Below are 21,913 nucleotides of genomic sequence, written 5' to 3' on the forward strand. Positions count from 1 at the left end.
TTTCTGTTACGGGACCCAAAGCTATCGATCTACAAGGACCATTACAGACTACCTCGGACAATTTGTCTGTTTCGGCTATTAAGCTGGGTATCGAAATCTCTACGGAGAAAACTGAGCTAGTTGTATTTTCTAGGAAGCGTGAACCAGCACAACTACAGCTTCAATTAATGGGTCAAACTATCGCTCATAGTAAAATATCTAGGGGTCTGATTCGACTCGAAAGGTACTTGGGGCGCCGCATTAGGTAGCTGAAACAGAAGAGCCAACAAAGGATCAATTTTCTTCGTACAATAACCGGAACATGGTGGGGTACCCACTTAGAAGACCTAATTAGGTTGTATCAAACAAAGATATTGTCGGTAATGGAATACGGATGCTTCTACTTTCGCTCCGCTGCTAACATACATTTCATCAAACTCGAAAGAATTCAGTATCGTTGATTGCGTATCGCCTTAGGGTGCATGCAGTCGACTCATACGATGAGTCTCGAAGTCTGTACTTTGACTACATGGCGCAGAATATTAATACCTCTTCTTACAATCCCAACCGTGCCCATTTCTTATATACTTCTGAATCTACTGTTTTCTTCGACACCTTCAAGAAAGACGAGATTTGTGGGATTCCGGACCACATGCGCCCGCAAGTGACTCCAAACCTTTTTTTTATAATAAATTCCGAGAAGTCGATTGCTCTAAGATGTTTTATAGAGACGGATCAAAACTCGAAGGGTCCATTGGCATCGGTATTTTCAATCAACAGTTCACCGCTTCCTTCAGTGACCCTGCTTCAGTTTACGCCGCAGTACTAGCTGCTATTCAGTATACCCTTGGGGTCATTGGCACATCACCCGCAGACCATTACTTTATCGTTTCGGATAGCCTCAGTTCCATTGACGATATTCGCTCGATAAAACATGGAAAGCATTCCTCGTATTCTTGGGGAGTGCTTTATCTGACAAATCTTTTTAGATTACCTTGGTTTGGATCCGTTCTCATTGCTCCATTCCGGCCAACGAGAAAGCAGACTCTTTAACTAAGGTGGGTGCTTTAGAAGGTGACATTTATGAAAGACCAATTTGTTTCCACGAATTTTTCAGTATTACTCATCAGAGAACCCTCGAAAGTTGGCAAACTTCATGGAGCAATGGGGAACTAGGAAGGTGGCTACATTCGATAATCCCTAAGGTATCGATGAAGCCTTAGATCAATGGGATGCATGTGGGTCGTGACTTCATTCGTGTGATGTCCCGAGTCATGGCAAACCATTACATACTGTATGGCTCGTGGATAGTGGCAGCTGCGCTTGTGGCGGCGGCTATCACGATATTGAGCACGTTGTCTTCACGTGCACCGAATACAGTTCCTCCAGATCTCAACTAATGGATACCCTCCGGGCCCGAAGAAGACCAACCAACGTCCCGGTTCGAGATGTACTGGCAAGCCGCGATCTCCTCTATATGTCCCACGTATACACCTTTCTAAAAACCATCAATATACAAATTTAACTACCCCTTTTATTTTTCTAATCATTCTCAGAAGTGCCCTTTTCCGCCTGTACCATATACCCACGATTTTTGGATGCGACACCAAACATCTCTGTCGAATGAGCCTACAAACACGGGTCCTACAGCCAAGGATGCAAAATGCCTACCTTTTCTGCGGCTGTAATTTTTCTGCTTACATTCTCATTTCTCTTTTGACGCTGCTGTCGTTCGCTATTGCAGGACGCCCAGCGCTGTACGGCAGTCTGTAAGTAAAGCAGTAACATGACAAAGAAATACTGCCCCCAGTACAGCCACCAGACGCGAGCGGTACAGCTTCTCTTTCCTTATTTTACACTTTTTAATATTTTTAATCTATTCAATATTTTCAATCACAAACGACGGCAATCAATGCGTTTCGCTTACGCCACGACCGGCATCATCGCTTTCGTGTGCGGGCCTCTTTTTTAACTACGCAGAGAAAAGTGTACAAAGCGAGAGAACAAACTTTACTACACCACACTCTCACCGAGCAGTCCGAGTACAGCAGCAAAACAAAAATGTATTCTACTGCTCTACGGGAAAATGTACTCGGTTTGGTTACCGTTCTGGCAAGAGCTGTAGTGATGCGTCGCTGTAGCGGGCTGTACGGCTTGTGCAAATGTAAATATACCGAAAAAAAATGTAGTTTACCAGTACCTTTGGCATCCCTGCCTACAGCACGAACATCACACGCATAACTCGAAGTCTTTCCGATCCGCATCTGAGCCGGACTACTAAATTGTCTGGAGAAACCCCTGCCGACTCGAGGAAGACCACCCACAAACTATGATGTGGTCAAATCCATCATGAAAACAAATGTTTTGAATTAGCATACTTTCCCGAAAGATGGAAATATGCCAAGGTTATTCCAATTCTGAAGACATAAAAATCTAGCCGAAGCATGTAGCTATCGGCCAATAAGTTTACTCTATTTTATTAGTAAATTATTTTAAAAAATCATCCTAACTAGAATGATGTCACATATCAATGAAAATCCTATTCTTCTTCCCGAGTAGTATTCGACATTCAACTACTCATCAACTTGTGGGATTAACTAAAAAGATAAAGGAAAATATCTCAGAGGGCTATTCCATTGGAGTTGCTCTTCTAGACATTGAAAAAGCTTTTGACAATCTTTGGCACAAAGGATTAACTGCAAACATGTGGGATTTCAATTTTCCAATTCACACCATAAATAAAATTACTCCTTTTATATATATATATATATATATATATATATATATATATATATATATATATATATATATATATATATATATATATATATATATATATATATATATATATATATATATATATATATATATATATATATATATATATATATATATATATATATATATATATATATATATATATATATATATATATATATATATATATATATATATATATATATATATATATATATATATATATATATATATATATATATATATATATATATATATATATATATATATATATATATATATATATATATATATATATATATATATATATATATATATATATATATATATATATATATATATATATATATATATATATATATATATATATATATATATAGCATGTGATATACTTTTCAAGCCTTATATTCCATACAACGGAAGAGATGATCAAATTGTTTCGCTACATCCATTCTGTTGCAGCATTATATGTAAGTACACAGTGAATTTATGTACATTTTGATAAGAAATACCTGCGTCGAGGGCGATGATTTTAACAGCGAATTCCGCAAAATTCCGACATATGATATGATACTGCCATAGGAATGATTCCGTTGCATATCCGAACTACTGGAAGGTTGTGCCAATGGAGATATTTCGGACAAGGCACGACCTTTTATGAAAGGACGATTATTCATTGCACTGGATTATTTAACTACATACACATAAAGCATGTAACACTCGTCTAATTGTCATCGTTGAAATAATTGAAATGCTATACTTGATCATTTAAAAACTGCATACCAAACAATAACCCCACGGCAACGGAGGTCGAACAATAAAAACCCGACAACACTACCTATGAGATGTGTGTTCGTGCTCAAAGGTTGATCAAGACTAGACAAGATGTCATGGCAGTAAAAAAGTGGTAGATCGCTTTATATTACTATCAGCTCGTATCAGCTCTATCCCGCGTGTAGACGCTGGTTGTGCATCTGAGCGTTGGTAAACAAACGAATAGTTCGGAAGCAAAGCACCTATCAGTTTAGATTACCGCAACATGCTACTAGGCTTAAAAGTTCACAACTTTAGCATCGGTAGACCAACGTGCACACTTGCTTAGTGTGTTCCAGTGACGATTGACATGGCAGATTAACGTCATACTAAGCCGAAAAAGTATATTCTATTGCTATTGCTCTCACACTCGCTTAATTTTATGACGTAATAAATTTCGATTTTCGTATTGGGTAGTTTATGTCGCTTCTGCTGTTATATGAAACTATGAAAGGATGCGCTTTTCTATATTTTGAACATCTTGCGGCAATGTACATGAAACTAGAGCTTCTTTATGACGACACATAGATGTCCGTACCATCAAATATACTCATCCCAGTAAATTATATCCGGAATGAGATTCGGAATATGGGCCAGGGATACCATGTATCTTTTTTCAAATGTGTTCACATTTTATAAAAAATGTCTTCATTTGTCTTCATCCGACAGGATTCTGAATCGGTTATTGATTTTGAGCCAGAACTCTGACAGAAATCAGTCAGACATCCGAAGAAATTTGTGTTCAAAATGAAAAACTCGTCTTCACAACATTTCAAATGTCTTCAAAATGAAGACAAATCTTCAAATCTGGAATCTCTGATATGGGCTGATTTATGATGGAGTTCCAACCGAAGGCAACAACCCACCCTGAATTAATCGGTTTTCGAGTCGGTTGTTACATTTGCGCTTAAATTCTAAAAGAAAACATTCCGATTGCGATCAGTAGGGAATCTTCTGTCAAAACGAGTGAAACAGACAGTAGTGAGAGAAAGAGTTTCAATTTCAAGTAAAGTGTACGGGCGCGAACAGTTTTTTTAAATATTATTGATAAATTTTCAAGTAGGTATCTGAATAAACTTCTACAAACTGCCCCCATATTTTTCTGCATCAAATGTGTATCCAATTTACAACTACAATATTATAGTTTCTCCAAAATCCCACGTTCTAATATCTTTAAATTACAGTTCATTGGTACTAATTGGTTGAATACAGTTCATTGGTACTAATCACAGTGTGTTGCTGCAAAAGAGATTATAACAACTAGAGGTCGCATGTCGCTGTTAAACTGATGGTTTAAGTTCTCGCTATTACATATAATAGGCCCATTACCCGAGCAAAATCGAACATCAAAATTACAAGTAGAAATCATATTTTGATAATAGCATCAAATTGAAATCATATTTTGCGATCAGTTTTAGATTTTTTAAATATGACATCAAATTTTGATCTCATTTTGCTATTCGATTCTTAGAAGAATTTTCTATGTTTATATTTCTTTGGTGAAACATCAAAGTTATTCACTTTATATTACATTTTGTTATCAAAAAAAATTATATTTTGTTATCAAAAAAAATTCTACATCTCAATGCTCTCACTGATAGCAGAATTAGTTTTCTGTTTGATATCATAGAACAATTTTGCTGCTCAAGGTTGGTCTATTCGGTCAATTTCCATACAATAATACATCATTTGAACAATATTTCCCCAAATTTTCATTGTAAAATATTGAAAATTGGGCGAGTGAATGTGAATCTTCAGGAGGCACCTCGAAAAAATGTGGTGCAAAATAAATACAAGAGCGGTTTACAAAATTATTATTATTATACTTTACAATAACATGTTAACTAATTTTAGTTTAGAGAAAATGAGGTTTTTGGCTTCAAAGTGCTACAAAAAAACTGAAATCGAGAAAAAAAGCTCCCGCTGTGCGAAATTTTAAAACGATTGGTATAGATTTCTTGACAAACACGTGGAAGGGCTCAAGTACAAATGAGAGTCTCTGTTTACTTTCTCTTCCGTCAATAACTCGGCCGCTTTTACGTTTGCTCCTTAACATAATATCCTAGACGACATCAGAGTCTTCGATATTAATTGAAACAATGTTGGAAAGCTTTGTGATGACACCATAATAATCGAAAGAGAATGTAAACACAGAGCGTGTCTCATTTGCACTTGTGCCCTTTTCACATGATTATCTAAATTTTGAGTTATGATGTAGGCAGGGGTATCAGGTACCTATATATTTCAAATGTCTTCACATTTCATAAAGAAAGTCTTCATTTGTCACGACCAGGATTCTGAATCGGTTTTTAATTTTGTGCAAGAAATCTGCCAGAAATTAGTTAGACATCCGAAAAAATTGTGCTAAAGATAAAAAAGCACAACATTTCAAATTAAACTAAAAATAATCGACACGTATTTTTTGTTTTGGCTGAATATTATTTTTTTCAAGTTATTAGTTTTTGAACTTTTGAAGTTTATAAAATTGAACATTTTTCAATTACTGATAACTCGGAAACGATTCGATATATGGAAAAAAATATTCAACAAAAAAAAATGCGTTTTCAAATGAGCTTACCGAAAAAAATTCACAAAATTTTTTTGTTGTTGTATAACTTATGAAATCTGCAATTATTAGAAACAAATTGAATTTTTTTTAAAGTTGGGCCAATTTTTTTACTTTTTATTTTATTTTTAATATTAAGAATCATGTTAAAAAGATTGTGCAAAAATTTGGGAGTAGATATCAAAATACTTTGCGAGATATTACAATTATAAACTTAAAACAAGGCATAACCGAAATGAAGTAGAATACACTTAGGCTGTTAATTGGAATGCTGCAATTTTTGCGCTCTTCTGCAATAAACTCAACTCTTTCGATATTTGTTATGATGTATTGTGCCCCGTTGTTGTGGTGCATTTTACTCCTTCACAGGTGCGTTTTGCCCTACCCATTTTTCAAAGAGCAATTATGATTTTGAAAAATCTAATATTTTTCGTGTTCCTGAATATTTTGCAAAGCGATTGTGATTTCAGAGTAAAATGTTGGCTAAATGATATTATTAATTAAATTCTCCCAATTGATGGTCTATAGCTAAGTTATGATTATATTTTCTTAGGAGTGTATTTTACCCCATCTACCTCTACATACGCTCTTATTACATTCACATAAAACACTTGCGATGCGTTTGTGAAAATGGAATCTTGATCATACCACAGACTATCAGACATAACACTCAAAAACAAAGCTTCGCCCGCTTTAACGGTCATTTTAAATATATTTGTAGTTGGGACTGTGGCCACATTTGAAATTATGGCGCCACTGACATATGAAGAAGCATATGGGGGATAGACCACTAGTGAAAAATTGTTCCCAAACCTGAGGGGTAACCCACCAGTAAATAAGTGTTTGGGACTGTGAATAAAAGATGGAGCTAGTGTTCTGGAAAAATTGTCGGATCGATGTTTTTTGAAGGAATTCCCTCATAGTGTTATGTCTGTTAGTCTGTGATCATACCTCGAAAATTTCAAACGTGCACCCGAGACACATGCGTGACAAAATTTAAATGTTAGATTTGTTCCAAATTTTCGAGTGGGTAATTACCAACTCAATTATTTTCAAGTGGAAAGTACTACCTTTACTACCCATATTACCCACCGGCCCTGATTATTGAATATTTCATAACACATATGTATAGTGGGACCAAAATGCATTCGTCCTGCTGAATATTTTTAGAAACTTTAAAGTTGGACTTACTGTCAATAGTAGTTACCCTACAGTTAAGAGCCAGCAGAAGTGCATTTGCGCGTGGAATGTCAGCATTAGAGAGTTAAGGCGAATATCCTATACATAATATGTTCAATAGGGTGTCCCAAAATGACATCACTTTTGATTTTTTGAAAAATGGGCCGATTTTGGATAAAATTTCAAATTTATGCCTGTTGAAGTGGTCCTGAACTTCTAAGATTTTTTTCAGCATTTTTTTATTTTTCTGGAGATCCAAACGGAGAAGTTTGGTTAGTTAGTTTGTACAAATTTGGAATTATAAGAGCGGCAGGGCCATTAAAACTTAGTAAAAAGTGAAATTTTTGGTGTTTTTCAGCTTTTTTTCTTCAAAACTGGGTATCTACAAAATTTTAAAAGTACAGAAAACACTTTATATAGTTGAGCCGAATTTAGGGGCGTAATTTTGCTGAAGAAAGTGTATAGCTATGGCTAATGGGGCATGAGTTATTTAAGTTTTTGTTAGATAACCTTTGACATTTTTAGCAATTTATCAAAAATAATTCTGTTCCAAAAAGTAAATCAGTTCAAATGTGCTTTGACCACACATTGTTTTTCGAAAAATAGAAGCAAAATTATGAAAAATGACGTTTTCTGTACGTCTTTAGTATGTCAGGACGAGGTTTAATGAGCATCTGATGATTTTTTTTTGTAACTTAAATTATAAAAATAATAACTTTGCTAATGACGCCAAGTCTCTAATTATTTTTTAAAGAGTTAATTCTCCATAATTACTTCTAGGCATCTTCAACAAAACGATTGTGTCAGAAGATGCGCTGTATTCTGTTGTAAAACTTTTTCGAGGATATTTGCCCCAAATTTGACTATATCGGATTTATGTGATCTAAACAGTAAATATCAGTTTTTCAACACTCACCTCACTCTTCTGCATTTTTCTCCACTTCAAAGTTCCTAACATGAAAATAAGATTTTATATACAAAATGTAAGTACGTTAATCAATTCAACCTTCAAATATACGCCATAACTTGCCGTTAACTCGACATATTTGTTTAATTTTAGTGATTTTCAAGCCCGCTAGGAGGCAATTAATATAGAAAATATTTTTAAAAAAAATCGTCAAATGCTCATAAAAGCCGATTCTGATGTACTAGAGACAAGCGAAAAACGCAATTTTTCATCATTTTCCTTCTATTTTCCGAAAAATGATATGCGGACTAAGCCCACTTAAGTTGTTTTATTTTGTAGAACAGTGTTATTTTTATGAATATCATAAAATGTCAAAAGGTTATTTAACAAAAACGTAAATAACTTATACCCCATTAGCCGTAGCTATACACTTTCTTCAGCAAAATTATGCCCCTAAATTCGGCTCAACTATATAAAGTGTTTTCTGTACTTTTAAAATTTTGTAGATACCCAGTTTTGAAGAAAAAATACTGAAAAGCACAAAAAATTTCACTTTTTACTAAGTTTTAATGGCTCTGCCGCTCTTATAATTCAAAATTTGTACAAACTAACTAACCAAACTGTTCCGTTTGGATCTCCAGAAAAATAAAAAAATGCTGAAAAAAATCTTAGACAGTTCAGGATCACTTCAACAGGCATACATTTGAAATTTTATCCAAAATCGGCCTGTTACTCACGCTGCAGCGACAAGAAATAATCCAATTTTATCAATCCTCAATAAATGTTTATTTAGATTATAAAATTCCTAGGAAATAAGTAAGTAGATGTAAGTTGTAGATTTAAGATTGTAAACGAATTGTGCTTACGCTTAGTATTTCTTTTTGTCGTACAACGCTCCGTATAACCTTTACATATAATCACGCGTTGCAACTGTTAAAGTTCGCGGAATCTAGTAGTAAATATGCTTAGGTGAGATGGCTATGGCTACAGTTATAATAACTCATCTAATAGTTGCTCTCGCAAGTGTTCTTACACAGCGCAATACGGAGTTTCAAGCTATATTGATTCTGAACAAGTAAAATATTTCGTTTAGAATATAAATACTAGTAAATTTTCTGAGTTCTTACCCTAAATTATGCACGAGCTGCCTATATGCAGCAACCAGCCACCTGTCCGTACTATTGTTCTTCAGTACTTAGCTATTATTTCAATTTAGGTTAAGATTTAGTTTTAATTAGTATTACAATAAATTTAAGTTAAGTTTAAGATTCTTCAAGTATTTTCTCACCTAGATATTTTAATTAGATTTAAGTTTCAATATATTCAATAGGAAACCTTAGATTTCAATTACTTAACAGAATATACGATGGGACGCCTAGCTATCACTGCGCACGTTATCAATCTGTTCTCTTTTTCCTCTCTGTCACTTGCGCTCGATCGATATAAGCTAGGTAGGTCACCTTCACCATCGCTGACGATCCCTCGGCTGGTGCACCCTCAGTACACTATCGGTGTCACTCTATGAACGGGGCAAATGGGGCTCGTTGGTCGATGTGGCGTAATCAACACTCCCCCCCGTAATTCGTTGTAGATTCTTCTGCGACGCATTACTACGAACGCCTACATCAAGCACTGCGAGCTTCACTGTTGGTCTCTCGTAAATTCCGCCGCTAACAGTTTGCACCGTTGCAGATCGTACCTGTCCATCCGAGGCAACCTTTGTTGCTATGACTCTTCCCTTTGGCCAATAGTTTCGTGGGAACTTTGGATCGGCTACGATTACAATATCGTTAACTTCGATGGGCTTCATCGCCACGAACCATTTGGATCTTCTCGTGATGGTCGGAAGGTAATCTCGGAGCCACTGTTTCCAGAAACTGTTGGCAAGGATTTGAGAAGTTTCGTAGTTGTTTTTCAAGGCCCGAGAGCTGTCGTCGAAAGTGATTAGTGGTTTCAACCCGTTGGAGGATTGCAGGAGAAAATGGTTAGGGGTTAGTACCGGAGAGAGGTCGCCATCAACGGGAATATTGGTCAACGGTCGAGAGTTGACTATGTTCTCCACCTCATTCAGTGCGTTCTCGAGTACCTCGGCGGTTACTACCCTTGACGCTATAACCTTACTCAAGTTCTGCTTCACGGTCCTGATCAAGCGCTCCCACGCCCCACCCATGTGTGGTGCCGAAGGTGGATTGAATCTCCACTCGGTGTGCCTTGATGTGAACTCGGTCACTAATTTGTCCTGATCTATGTTCCGAATCGCCTCTTCGAGAACCTTTTCAGCGCCTTTAAAGTTGGTGCCTCTGTCACTATATATTACCGAAGGTGTTCCCCTTCGGCTGAAGATATTTCTCAAAGCCATAATGCACGAGTCCGTCGATAGTGAGTATGCGACCTGCAGATGGATGGCTCTAGTAGTGAGACAGGTAGCTAGAACACCCCATCGCTTCTCAGTGCGACGACCGATTGATACCGTCATCGGCCCAAAATAATCCAAACCTGTGTGAGTAAATGGACGAGTATAGGCAGCCAGCCGTGCTTCTGGTAAGTCAGCCATCATTGGAGGACAGGGTGTTGCGCTGTCGTTATTGCACTGCTGACATTCCCTACGCACTCTCCTGTAGACAACTTTCAATCGTGGGATATAGAAGTGCTGACGTAGTTCATTTACCACGGTTTCGTGATTTTGGTGATGGAACTGCCGATGAAAGTGCGCCACAACGAGTTTTGTTATGGTGTGTTCGTGGGGAAGAATTACTGGGTTGGAGGCATCTACATCGATGTACTTGCATCCCCCTGTCCGGCCTTGAACTCGAAGCAGATTCTGATTGTCCAGTGTAGGACAGACACGGTAGATTGAGCTGCTCTTCGGTATTCGCTTCTTCTCTGCGGAGAAGGCATTAATCTTCAGGATTGCCACCTCGTCCGCGAACACGTCGCCTTGGGCTATGCGATACAGATAATTTTCGGCTTTGACCAGTTCTTCGTGGGTGAGTGGTCCACTAAGTGGTCGCTCCTTTTTCGCCAATCGTCTCCAGTTGGAAGCTTGCCGAGCGAACACTGCAGTTCGGCGTAATAGCGTCGTCCAGCTTGAGAATTTCTCCAGCGCGATCAACGGTTCTGGTGCAACAATGTGTGTAAGTAGATGAGGACGAAGTTCTTCGTCAGTTGTTCCATACCGCCGCGAAGTTATAGGCCACTCTTCTACTGGTGTCGATAGGAACGAGGATCCCCGAAACCACGGACTTTGCGAGCTGAGATCCGGGAAACCTTTCCATTTAGTACCCAAGTCAGCTACGTTCTGTTTGGTCGATATCCAATGCCATTCATATACTTCCGTGCTCTCCAGAATTTCACTGACTCGAACGGCAACATATTGGCTGTATCTTCTATGGTCAGAGATCAGCCAGCAGCACACGTCCCTGGCGTCAGTGTGGAAGAACCGCTGATTCACCTTAAAGCTCAGGGCAGTTTGGACGGCATTCGTTAGTCGCACTCCGAGGACAGCTGCTTGAAGTTCGGCTCGAGGAATGGACAAGAAGCGAAGTGGAGCCACTCTCGTCTTGGCGGCCACAAGCGCACATTCTATATTAGCTCCTTGTCGGAATCGCAGATAAACCGCTAAGCTGACGATTCAGACAAAGGGTACCGCCGCCATTTCTAATGCCGTTGCTGTTAACACCGATGCAACAGCCATCAACACGCAACCTGAACGAGTACTTGGACTCTCTTTCAACACTGCTATGAATGTTCCTGTACTTAACACGAGATCAGGAAGCCAGCAAGGCGCCGCGGGTGCCAACGTGATAAACAAAGTTCGCCGGTCCACACGAAATAATCACTGCTCCCTGTGCGATGAACGGGATAATAGCAGAATGGTCCAATGTGACTCCTGCGACAACTGGTATCATTTCACGTGCGCAAATGTTACTGAAGCAGTCTCAGAGACAGACTGGAGTTGCCCGTCTTGTGGAACTAGTAACAGTACCAATCCTCTCCATCCGGACAATATCTGTTCTCCACAGCAACAATCGACACACGAACCTGAACCATCTGAGGATATAATATCTGTGCGATCTAACAATACCCTAACAAGGTCGAGCACCTGTACCAGCAGAAGTCGATCAAGGCGTGAGATGAAGTTGCAGCTACGCAAACTGGAAGAGACTAAAGCCTTGGAGCAGAGGTTTCTGGACATGAAATTCGCCATACTCGACAAATACAGAAGCGATAGTGAGGAGGATGAAGTTGGGTCAATAGTCGACAAAGTATCGCAAATAGAGGAGTGGATAGAGGGTACGGACCGTATTGGTGATAGAGGTGAGGCCCATTTTCAGCCCACATTGACTAATGAACAGCAGCCGATAAGTTCGCAGCCTGTAGAGCACATCGCTTACGGTCAAGGGCAACCACCAATCGGTTACAATCGAGAAAGAACGTCTCAAGTTCCCTTTCACGTTCCACTCGCTTCCTCTTATTGGAACTGAGAAGATGCCGGGCAAACAGTCCAATACAAAATCCAATAAAAAAGTAAAAATACTAAGCGAATTTTATAATGTTACTCACGCTGCAGCGACAAGAAATAATCCAATTTTATCAATCCTCAATAAATGTTTATTTAGATTATAAAATTCCTAGGAAATAAGTAAGTAGATGTAAGTTGTAGATTTAAGATTGTAAACGAATTGTGCTTACGCTTAGTATTTCTTTTTGTCGTACAACGCTCCGTATAACCTTTACATATAATCACGCGTTGCAACTGTTAAAGTTCGCGGAATCTAGTAGTAAATATGCTTAGGTGAGATGGCTATGGCTACAGTTATAATAACTCACCTAATAGTTGCTCTCGCAAGTGTTCTTACACAGCGCAATACGGAGTTTCAAGCTATATTGATTCTGAACAAGTAAAATATTTCGTTTAGAATATAAATACTAGTAAATTTTCTGAGTTCTTACCCTAAATTATGCACGAGCTGCCTATATGCAGCAACCAGCCACCTGTCCGTACTATTGTTCTTCAGTACTTAGCTATTATTTCAATTTAGGTTAAGATTTAGTTTTAATTAGTATTACAATAAATTTAAGTTAAGTTTAAGATTCTTCAAGTATTTTCTCACCTAGATATTTTAATTAGATTTAAGTTTCAATATATTCAATAGGAAACCTTAGATTTCAATTACTTAACAGAATATACGATGGGACGCCTAGCTATCACTGCGCACGTTATCAATCTGTTCTCTTTTTCCTCTCTGTCACTTGCGCTCGATCGATATAAGCTAGGTAGGTCACCTTCACCATCGCTGACGATCCCTCGGCTGGTGCACCCTCAGTACACTATCGGTGTCACTCTATGAACGGGGCAAATGGGGCTCGTTGGTCGATGTGGCGTAATCAACACGGCCCATTTTTCAAAAAATCAAAAGTCGCCACCAGTAGGAAGCGTTTTAGCAAGCTCACTCCGAAGAAGAAAGTGGTCCTAATACCCTAACCTTTCATTTAAGAAGTGAGCCCGATGACTTTTTTAACATGATGTCATTTTGGGACACCCTAATGTTCAAACCTTCACCAAGCAGGTTTCTTGGCGTGGAGTTTTCGCAATAACCCTGCAATTGCCACGTATAATAACCAACAACGAATATAGTGCAAGGCCATTACTTTTAATGGAGTTGAACTGCGAGATAAGTAAAATCATTTAGCTGAAAATAAAATAAACCGGTCCTAATGTGGATGTACAAATCCCGTCATACATGCAGCAGTTATACAATTAAACTGTGTTTATATCAGCATATACACAGATGATACGTAAAAAGTTGTCCCAGTTTGCCCCGAGTATCAAATCAACGGCAGAAACATATATCAGTATCAAATAAGCCAACATTATCTTCACACAACACAACAACCATTGCTATTAAAATCGTCATCGTCAATCGCACTACCGCTTGCCAAAATCAAATTACCCAAATGATGAATTTATCTGAGCCCACGCATAATTTAAACAGCAAGAGAGCGGGGTCTCTCGCACACAACCACCCCTTCGAATGCGCACACTTGCAATTCGCGCCTTGAAAAAAGATCGTTCTACTTTTTCTGCGATGTGTGCTGATCATTGTATGTATGCCATGCCTGTGCATCATTGGATGGAATGATGCCTGGCGGCAGTCATTGAATATATTCCAACCGATGAGTTTGAGCTGACACAAAACGTAGCAGATACTACGAGGTCAGAAAGCAAACTGACGAATTTTCTCTTTTGTACCGTTTTTATAGCTGGCGAAGTTCATTGGATAACAAAGAGGCAGTCCTAGTCACGCTCGCTGCTTGGTTGAATTGTACGGACCAATCTGTGCAGATAATTACCACCTTTACAAAATACATTATTTTCGTTATATATAATAGACGTACATTTTACGGAATCAAATACAATATACGTGCACATATTTCCGATCAGATAGTGCAAAAATATAGCGGTTTCGATCAGTACAACGGAAGTTATTCGCATGTGAAAACTGGGAAAATCTCATCAAAAAATTTTGAAAAGGGACCCCCATATTGAAACGTTAGAAGTATTCTACTTCAAAAAAATGAGGCCCAACTTTAAAAAAAATCCATTTGTTTCTAATAATTGCAGATTTCATAAGTTACACAACAAAAAAAATTTATTTCTTTTCGGTAAGCTCATTTGAAAACGCAACTTTTTTATTTAATATTATTTCCATATATCGAATCGTTTTCGAGTTATCAGTAATTGAAAAATGTTCAATTTTATAAACTTCAAAAGTTCAAAAACTAATAAATTGAAAAAATATCATATTTAGCCAAACCAAAAATACGCGTCGATTATTTTTAGCAAAAGAATGCAAGAAAAATTTTTGGAAGAAATTAAAATTTTGGTTGTAAATCTGACGTGGAATGACCATATTCAGTACGATTTGCACTTACACACAATAAATCGACAGCCACGAACTTGAGATGCTATGTGTCGACACTGAAACACTTAAAACTAGCGGCGGACTCCACCAAACATTTTCAACTTGTTAAGAAATTTTAAACTAGTTTCAATTTTAAAGTAGTTTCAAACTTAAAATTATTTCAAACTAAATTTTTCGCTTGTTTTATTGAATGAGGTTATTGCATATTACGAATGTGTTCATTTCGAAATCGAAATTTTAGACCCATTAAGTAATTTTATTCTAGATCCGCCCATGCTTGAAACAAAAATATATAATATTTAATTAACTTAATTAGCATTAACTCAATGTTCTCTTTCGGCTAACTTATTTTTTCATGCGGGTGTGTGTGAAGGGAATGAATAACCCATAACCGAACCACCCCCAGCCTATCTTGGTATACCTACTGGGTGAAGGTGATGAGAGAGGGGTGGGTCTGAAGAGAGTGCATGAGGTGGACGTTTGAGGGGGATCTGTGGGGGGCTCTGATGGGAAGTGGCTTGATGGGGAAATGTCATTGTTTGAGGAATTGGCTCAGGGAAGGTTTTGCAATGTGGTGGGGGATCCCTCCCTGCATACCCCTAGCTACGCCCCTGTCGTAATACAGAACACCTATATAAGTAAAAAAATGGCCTGGATTAGGTTGACGATTTTCAAAGTGATTGCATAACCTTTCTATATGAGAAAGGCAAAAATGTGCTAAAACCCAAAAAAGTCAATTCACGCTAAAAAAAAATTCGAGGTGGTTACAGCTAAATCCCGACGTTTCACGCATTTTAAAGACATTTGACATCAACAAAAATTTGATTTTGAAATTTTCCTATACTCCCCCTTTTGAGCTTTTTTCAATTCCTGCTTATTTGAAATCAAGAACCGTCGTAGGTGGCCAATGTGGTCAACGCGACTTTGGTTAATCATTATTGATGTAGACTGGCAAATCAAAGTAATTTTGCACCCATTTTTATCAGGTTTGTATCATTTTGATGGTGGTACCAGCTTACATAGGAAACTTTGAAAATCTTATTCTAAAAAAGTGTTCAATGTAATTCGGGGATAATTCGGTAAAAATGGCTTTAGGCCAAACCAACTATAGCTATAACGTGTAAAGCGCTTGACAAAAGCAAGAAATCCCAGAAAGTATTAATAAACGCTCTTTCTCGATGACTGTTGAAACTCCATTCGCACTACGCATTCATACTTCCCATTCAAACCCACATTCAAACAAAATACAAAAATTTAGCTTCAACTCAAAGGTGTCGACAAACCTTGAGCAAGCTCGCAGAAATAACGACCGGAATATTATCTTCTACACCAGGACGTACCGATTCGCGAAGACAATACTCTCGAAATATTTCGCCTACGTGAGTCCAGTTTGTAGCCCTGCCCCAGCATGCAGCGAGATTATAGGGTACAAACTTTCCTCGCAAAATAAACCTGTTCCAATACGCAATTCACCACACAGAGGAGCATCTCTGAAATTAATGTGGAAAACGACCTTGAAACGAAAAGACTATCTTAAATGAATTTTTAAACACCAGAACTTGTCCGATAACAAAATTCTTCAAGAAAAATATTCATACGAAAACAAACTCATTGTCAAAAACAAAACGAGAGATTCGACTCAGTCACGTTCTTCCGTGCAGTAAGGTACTTTTGAGTTGTTTGGGGTATACTCAAGATAAGGTAAATTTAACTTAAATTTAAGTAAATTAAAGTCAACGTTGATTTATGATTTTTGTCGTAGTTAAATGGAAACTACCTTGAACACGGTTTCATGAGTTCGAGTGCAACGGATGCCCATATGTTATATTCAAGCTCACGTAACTCCCATGTGAAGAAAACACCGAGAATTGTCAAACGAAGTTCATCCGGCTCATTTTGTGGGGTTATATCGGTTGGTGTAAAACCTAATATCCTCTCAAGGTTGATTTTTACTGTTGATTTTTTGTCTACTAAAAATGCTCGAAAAATGCCAGCCATGTTCTATTTTTTATATAAATGCACAATAATATCCATACATAAAAAACATATGGCTTTCATTCGAACATTGTGATGAATTTCATAAGACTGTTCTATTGAAATCATTATTTCTACTGTTTTCTGCTTATATGGATTTGGAAAATTTCCCCTCCAAATCATAAGACAGACTTATAAAATCCATTTAAAATCCTTATGTCTGAAAGTCATAAGACATTTTTATGGAAGTTCAATGTAAAATTTGCTCGATGTAGTGGTGCAATTGCGCCTTTCTCATTTATCCAAACTATTGAGATTTTCGTTTGATTGACACCGGTGTAGTGGAGTGCACTGAAACTGCACCGTTTTTGCACTTTCTAGCAGAAGTGCAGAAAACTGGGTATGTTTCATTGACACTTCTGCTAGAAAGTGCAAAACCAGTGCAATCCACTACACCGGTGTCAATCAATCGAAAATCCCATTCAATAGAATTGTGGAAATGTCTATTACATTCTTATTTCACTTAGCACGTATCCCACGACTACCACGATTCCTGATTCCTGATCCCACGACTACCACGAAAGTAGACGCTGACTCACTTTAAACAAAAAACTATAGGGGACACCGGGGCTGGTTTGCGGTGTTTTCTGTTTCCCTTTTTTAGCGCTTTGATGTAGATAGATCTTGCAAAATAGAATATGCGGCTGTAGCCAACATCCCTGAATTTTATCAAAGTGTTTGTTGCATTGTCTTTGTTTTTATAGACGAAAATGTGTGACGCGGTAAACCCGCATATTTACCCCAGCCCCGGGATAATTTGGTGGTATGTATGAATTATATCAATCAATCAATCAATTATATCAAAATATCGTGCTGAATGTCTTTTCAATAGAATTGTATTTTAACCGACAATTGCCAATATATTTCAGTCTCAATACCCCGGCATTTTACTGTGACGCGTATTCCATATACAAAAGTATATTTTTGAAATTCTTCGGGCGATTGACCGAAGTAAATATCTCCTGCATTCACGAGATACACAAAGTTTCGCTTTAGAGTGAATTCCAAAAATAAAAATATTTGATGACTACATTTGCACTGTAAATAGTAGCGCCAACTTGCCCCTCCTGTGCCAACTTACTTCAACCGCAAATTTTACAAAAAACTATTTAAAAAATCACTTTAATTCATGGATAGATTTAATATCTATACGGATACTGTGTAACCCGTCAGGGTAACAATTTAGCACTGGGTGGAAATATACCCTTTTTTTACGTATACACTCCGTAGAGTGTATTGTTTACGTTAAAGTTATGCTCACCGCTGTTCGATACCGTTCACATTTAGTTTGTAAATTTTTATATAGTTTTGCGTTTGTGAACGGTTTTGTGTAATCAGATAGGTGTAGTAATTTTTGTTTTATGTTTGTATACAAGAAACATAGGGCTTAGATAGGCCACCGCTCTCCTCTTGCTGCAATAAGTGTGCTGGATATGCTGCACATATCGATGACAGTTATGCGGCGGTACTGTTTTTTTTTGGTGCTGGTTTTGGTGTTTGTTTTGGGTAGAGTAAAAAAGGCGGCCATCGTGAAGAGACAGAAAGTGACGAACCACGGCGAATAACAGACGTCCGTAATAAGTTTTTGTGGGACAGTTTCCGCCACTAGAGAAAAGTTTCAGTGCGCGCGTGCGACGGCAAACTAAGACCGTCGGAAAGTGTCAGCCCGTGGTTCGGGCACAGTGTATAGTGCGGTGTTGGGTCGCCGGGAACGAGAAGCTAATCGCAAAGGAGCTACTCGCTTCCCCCGGCTAATTACAAAGGACCCAGTGACACCACGCCGCCCTCACTGTGGAGGATCAGCCGAACGAGCATAGCTCTCCTCCACAGTTAATCGCAAAGGAGGGCGAAGCAGGTAGGACAACGGATCCACCTGAGGTAGTTTACTGCGGTATCTACCTGGGCATTAACGGGGAGTGAGTGGGCCCGGCGATCAGTCGCCCTGTCGCTAGGGAGGTTCCAACAAAAGAGCAAAGCTCACCTCCCTAGCTAATTGTAAAGGACCGCTGCGATAGCAGCCAACGATACCAGCAGGAGAACTCGGCCGTCGGAGTCCCGGCCGGTCGGATAAACCCCCGCCTTCCGCAGTCATCACAAGCAGCAGCAGCAGCAGTGAAGTAGAGAAGCGGAGAAATAAAAGTCGGTAAATTTAGTAAATTACTTGTTTGTTTACTTTTGTTTTTTTGTTGTTACGAAAATCCGAAATTCTGTAGAAGCACCTAGGCCGCCCTGAAAAGAAGGGTTCGCCGGGCAAACAAGAACCCGAGTAGTGGGCAAACCCCTACTTACAACTGAAAGCTCTTTTTACGCATTCTTGACAAATATAATAAATTGGGAAATAGATTTAAAATCACCCTAAATAACCGACTGGCTTCGTCGCCACTTATCGCGTCCGAAATTCCAAAGCGGAAACAGTCCGTTTCGCCGTGGAGGTTTCCAGTTGAAACCGTCCGGATATATATGCGCAGCGGGAACTGTCCGTTTTTGCGTATTACTGCAGCTAGACTCGCCCCGTCTATTACCTTCCGCAGTATCTTGATCCTGGTGACCGATCCGCACCACCAGTTCGCCTCGTCGCCACTACCAAATATCTGCTACGGCACTGAAGGGACCACAGGGGAACACCACAGTAAACTATCCGAAAGGGTTTCTTTTAAGTCAGGAGAGAAGTTAAGGACATTATGCATGCGAGCCACAACATAGCTGCTACGCCGCACACACCCCTCTCCCCTGCCTAACCATGTATCTGACATGAGCAAATATAAAAATACGTTTTTCAACACACTAACCTTGCTGGTGTGCCACGAAACTGCTACTTAAGGAAGCTAGAGCATTTTCCTATACAATCAATCCGAGTTTATGACGGAATGCCATCTGTAGCTCCTATTTTGTGCGAAAATATCACCATTCTTCACTTGGGGTTTCTTTTCGAAGCACTCTTATTTTTCTTCTTCTCGTTTTCATTGCATAAATGCACTTAATTCACACACCACTGCAAAAACACTCGCGAAACTTTAATCGTTTACTAACAAAACTTCAAATTTTCTGCCAATGTGCAGATGACCAAAGGAAAATGTTTGGAAACTCTCATTTGTGCGTTTGAATTTTCACTTCAGATTTCAGTTTTTCTCAATGTAAACAAGCGAGCCGGTGCCTACCAACGTGGGTTCCACATATCTTCACCTTAAAGAACGAACTTTACTGTTGGACTCGTGAGCAGAATAAGAGGCTGATTTCTCAGCTGTCAAAAGTATTTACTTACTTTCTTATCCATACCATACCACTAATACTACTAATTACTTTCTTTTTGCTTACACACTAAATGTGTGTAACTCCTATTCTGGTTAATTTAGTTGCACTAAAAGTTGTATGCAAAAATGTGCAGATCATGTCAAACACTAATAAATAAAGCATCCAATGAAAAGCTGCAATAAATCTGCGCATTCAAAAAAATTAAAAAATAGTTTCGAACAATCTTCCGAAAATGACAACCAGATAGAACAAAAATTAACGCAGCTGTCGTGAATCGATGAGCACACTGCGATTCTAGATTATGAAAATCCTGAATGGAAACGGCGATCTACTAATTTTGTTTCTAACGAAATTCCGGACAAGAGTAACTCTTTGGAGTAGAGGTGTGCGCCGATGCATTTTTAATCGGCGGCGGCGTAAGCGACTTATTTGGCCGGCGGCGTTGGCGGCGTCACGCCGTTGGACCCTATCGGCGGCGGCGCGCTGGCGTGTGTCGGCGTAACAAATATTGACACCTATGTAACTAAAAAAAAATCTTGGCAGTGCAATTCCTTTCCCAAATTTTCGGGTTCTATTGTATGAGGCACATACAAACAGACGTTACAGCTTGAAGAAAATTCTAAAAAAATCATCGCCCACAAGGGACCATTCATAAATTACGTAACGCAAAAATTGCCCAAAATTGACCCCCCCTCCCCCTATGTAACAAATTGTCACAAATTTTTCCATCCCCCCTCCCCTGTTACGTAACAAATTCCAAGAAAATTTTTTTTTTCTTCGATGAAAACATGTTACGTAACGATCTAGTTAACACCCCCTCCCCCCTATGTCACAACTTGTCGTACCCCCTCCCCCCCCTAAAAGCGTTACGTAATTTATGAATGGTCCCCAATGTACTAGCGACATCTGTTGAACACATTGCACAAAATGTAATTCTCGCTACAACATCAAAAATTTTTAACTGGTGCTCTAATAGTGTCCACCCTGCTTGCGAAATGCAAGATAATAGGTGAAAGGTGGAACTATTTTTACAGTTGTAAAATTTGAAGAACGAAATAGAAAAATTGTCGATGTCGCATACTACGACTTCGCATGAAATAATGATTGCAATTGACAAATTTGAAGAATGCAGAGTAACGACTGTATTTCAATGACCCATAATAATTATTTATTGTTCTATATTTGGGAAATTAAGCAACGGTAAAACAGTTTTTGTTTTGTCTGAGGAAATTAATTCTTGTTGTCGTTTCATTGTTTTTTGTTTCAATTTAGTCTTCTTTACCGTCGCTCCTGCAGATACCAGGTACCCTAACAGGAGGCGTTATTAATGGCATTACTGCGCAGAAATATCACTTTTAATTATCGTGTAAGGACACCTTTCAAGGTAGACACATCCCAGTTAAGCTCAGCCGGAAATGAACCGGAATCTTGGCTGGTTCCAGTTCGTATTCTTGCTACAGTGACACATCCGATTCTAGTTAGAGTCGGTTGTGCCACTGG

At 38.6% G+C, this 21,913-nt stretch overlaps 1 protein-coding gene across 3 annotated transcripts in view; it reads right to left on the minus strand.

Annotated features, from left to right (window-relative positions):
* Positions 1–21,913, minus strand: part of LOC131692883 (kinase D-interacting substrate of 220 kDa) — a 139,617-nt gene that overhangs the window by 109,105 nt on the left and 8,599 nt on the right. The window contains exon 1 of one of the 3 annotated variants that reach the window (XM_058980236.1): positions 3,249–3,621. The exons of the other annotated variants lie outside the window; for them this stretch is intronic. Within the exon in view, the coding sequence (XP_058836219.1) occupies positions 3,249–3,413 (165 nt within the window). The 5' untranslated portion in view covers positions 3,414–3,621. Of the gene's footprint in view, positions 1–3,248; positions 3,622–21,913 lie in introns of those variants that run through there. 3 annotated transcript variants of the gene reach the window in all.

Source organism: Topomyia yanbarensis, chromosome 3, assembly GCF_030247195.1.
Source record: "Topomyia yanbarensis strain Yona2022 chromosome 3, ASM3024719v1, whole genome shotgun sequence".
Lineage (NCBI taxonomy): Eukaryota > Metazoa > Arthropoda > Insecta > Diptera > Culicidae > Topomyia > Topomyia yanbarensis.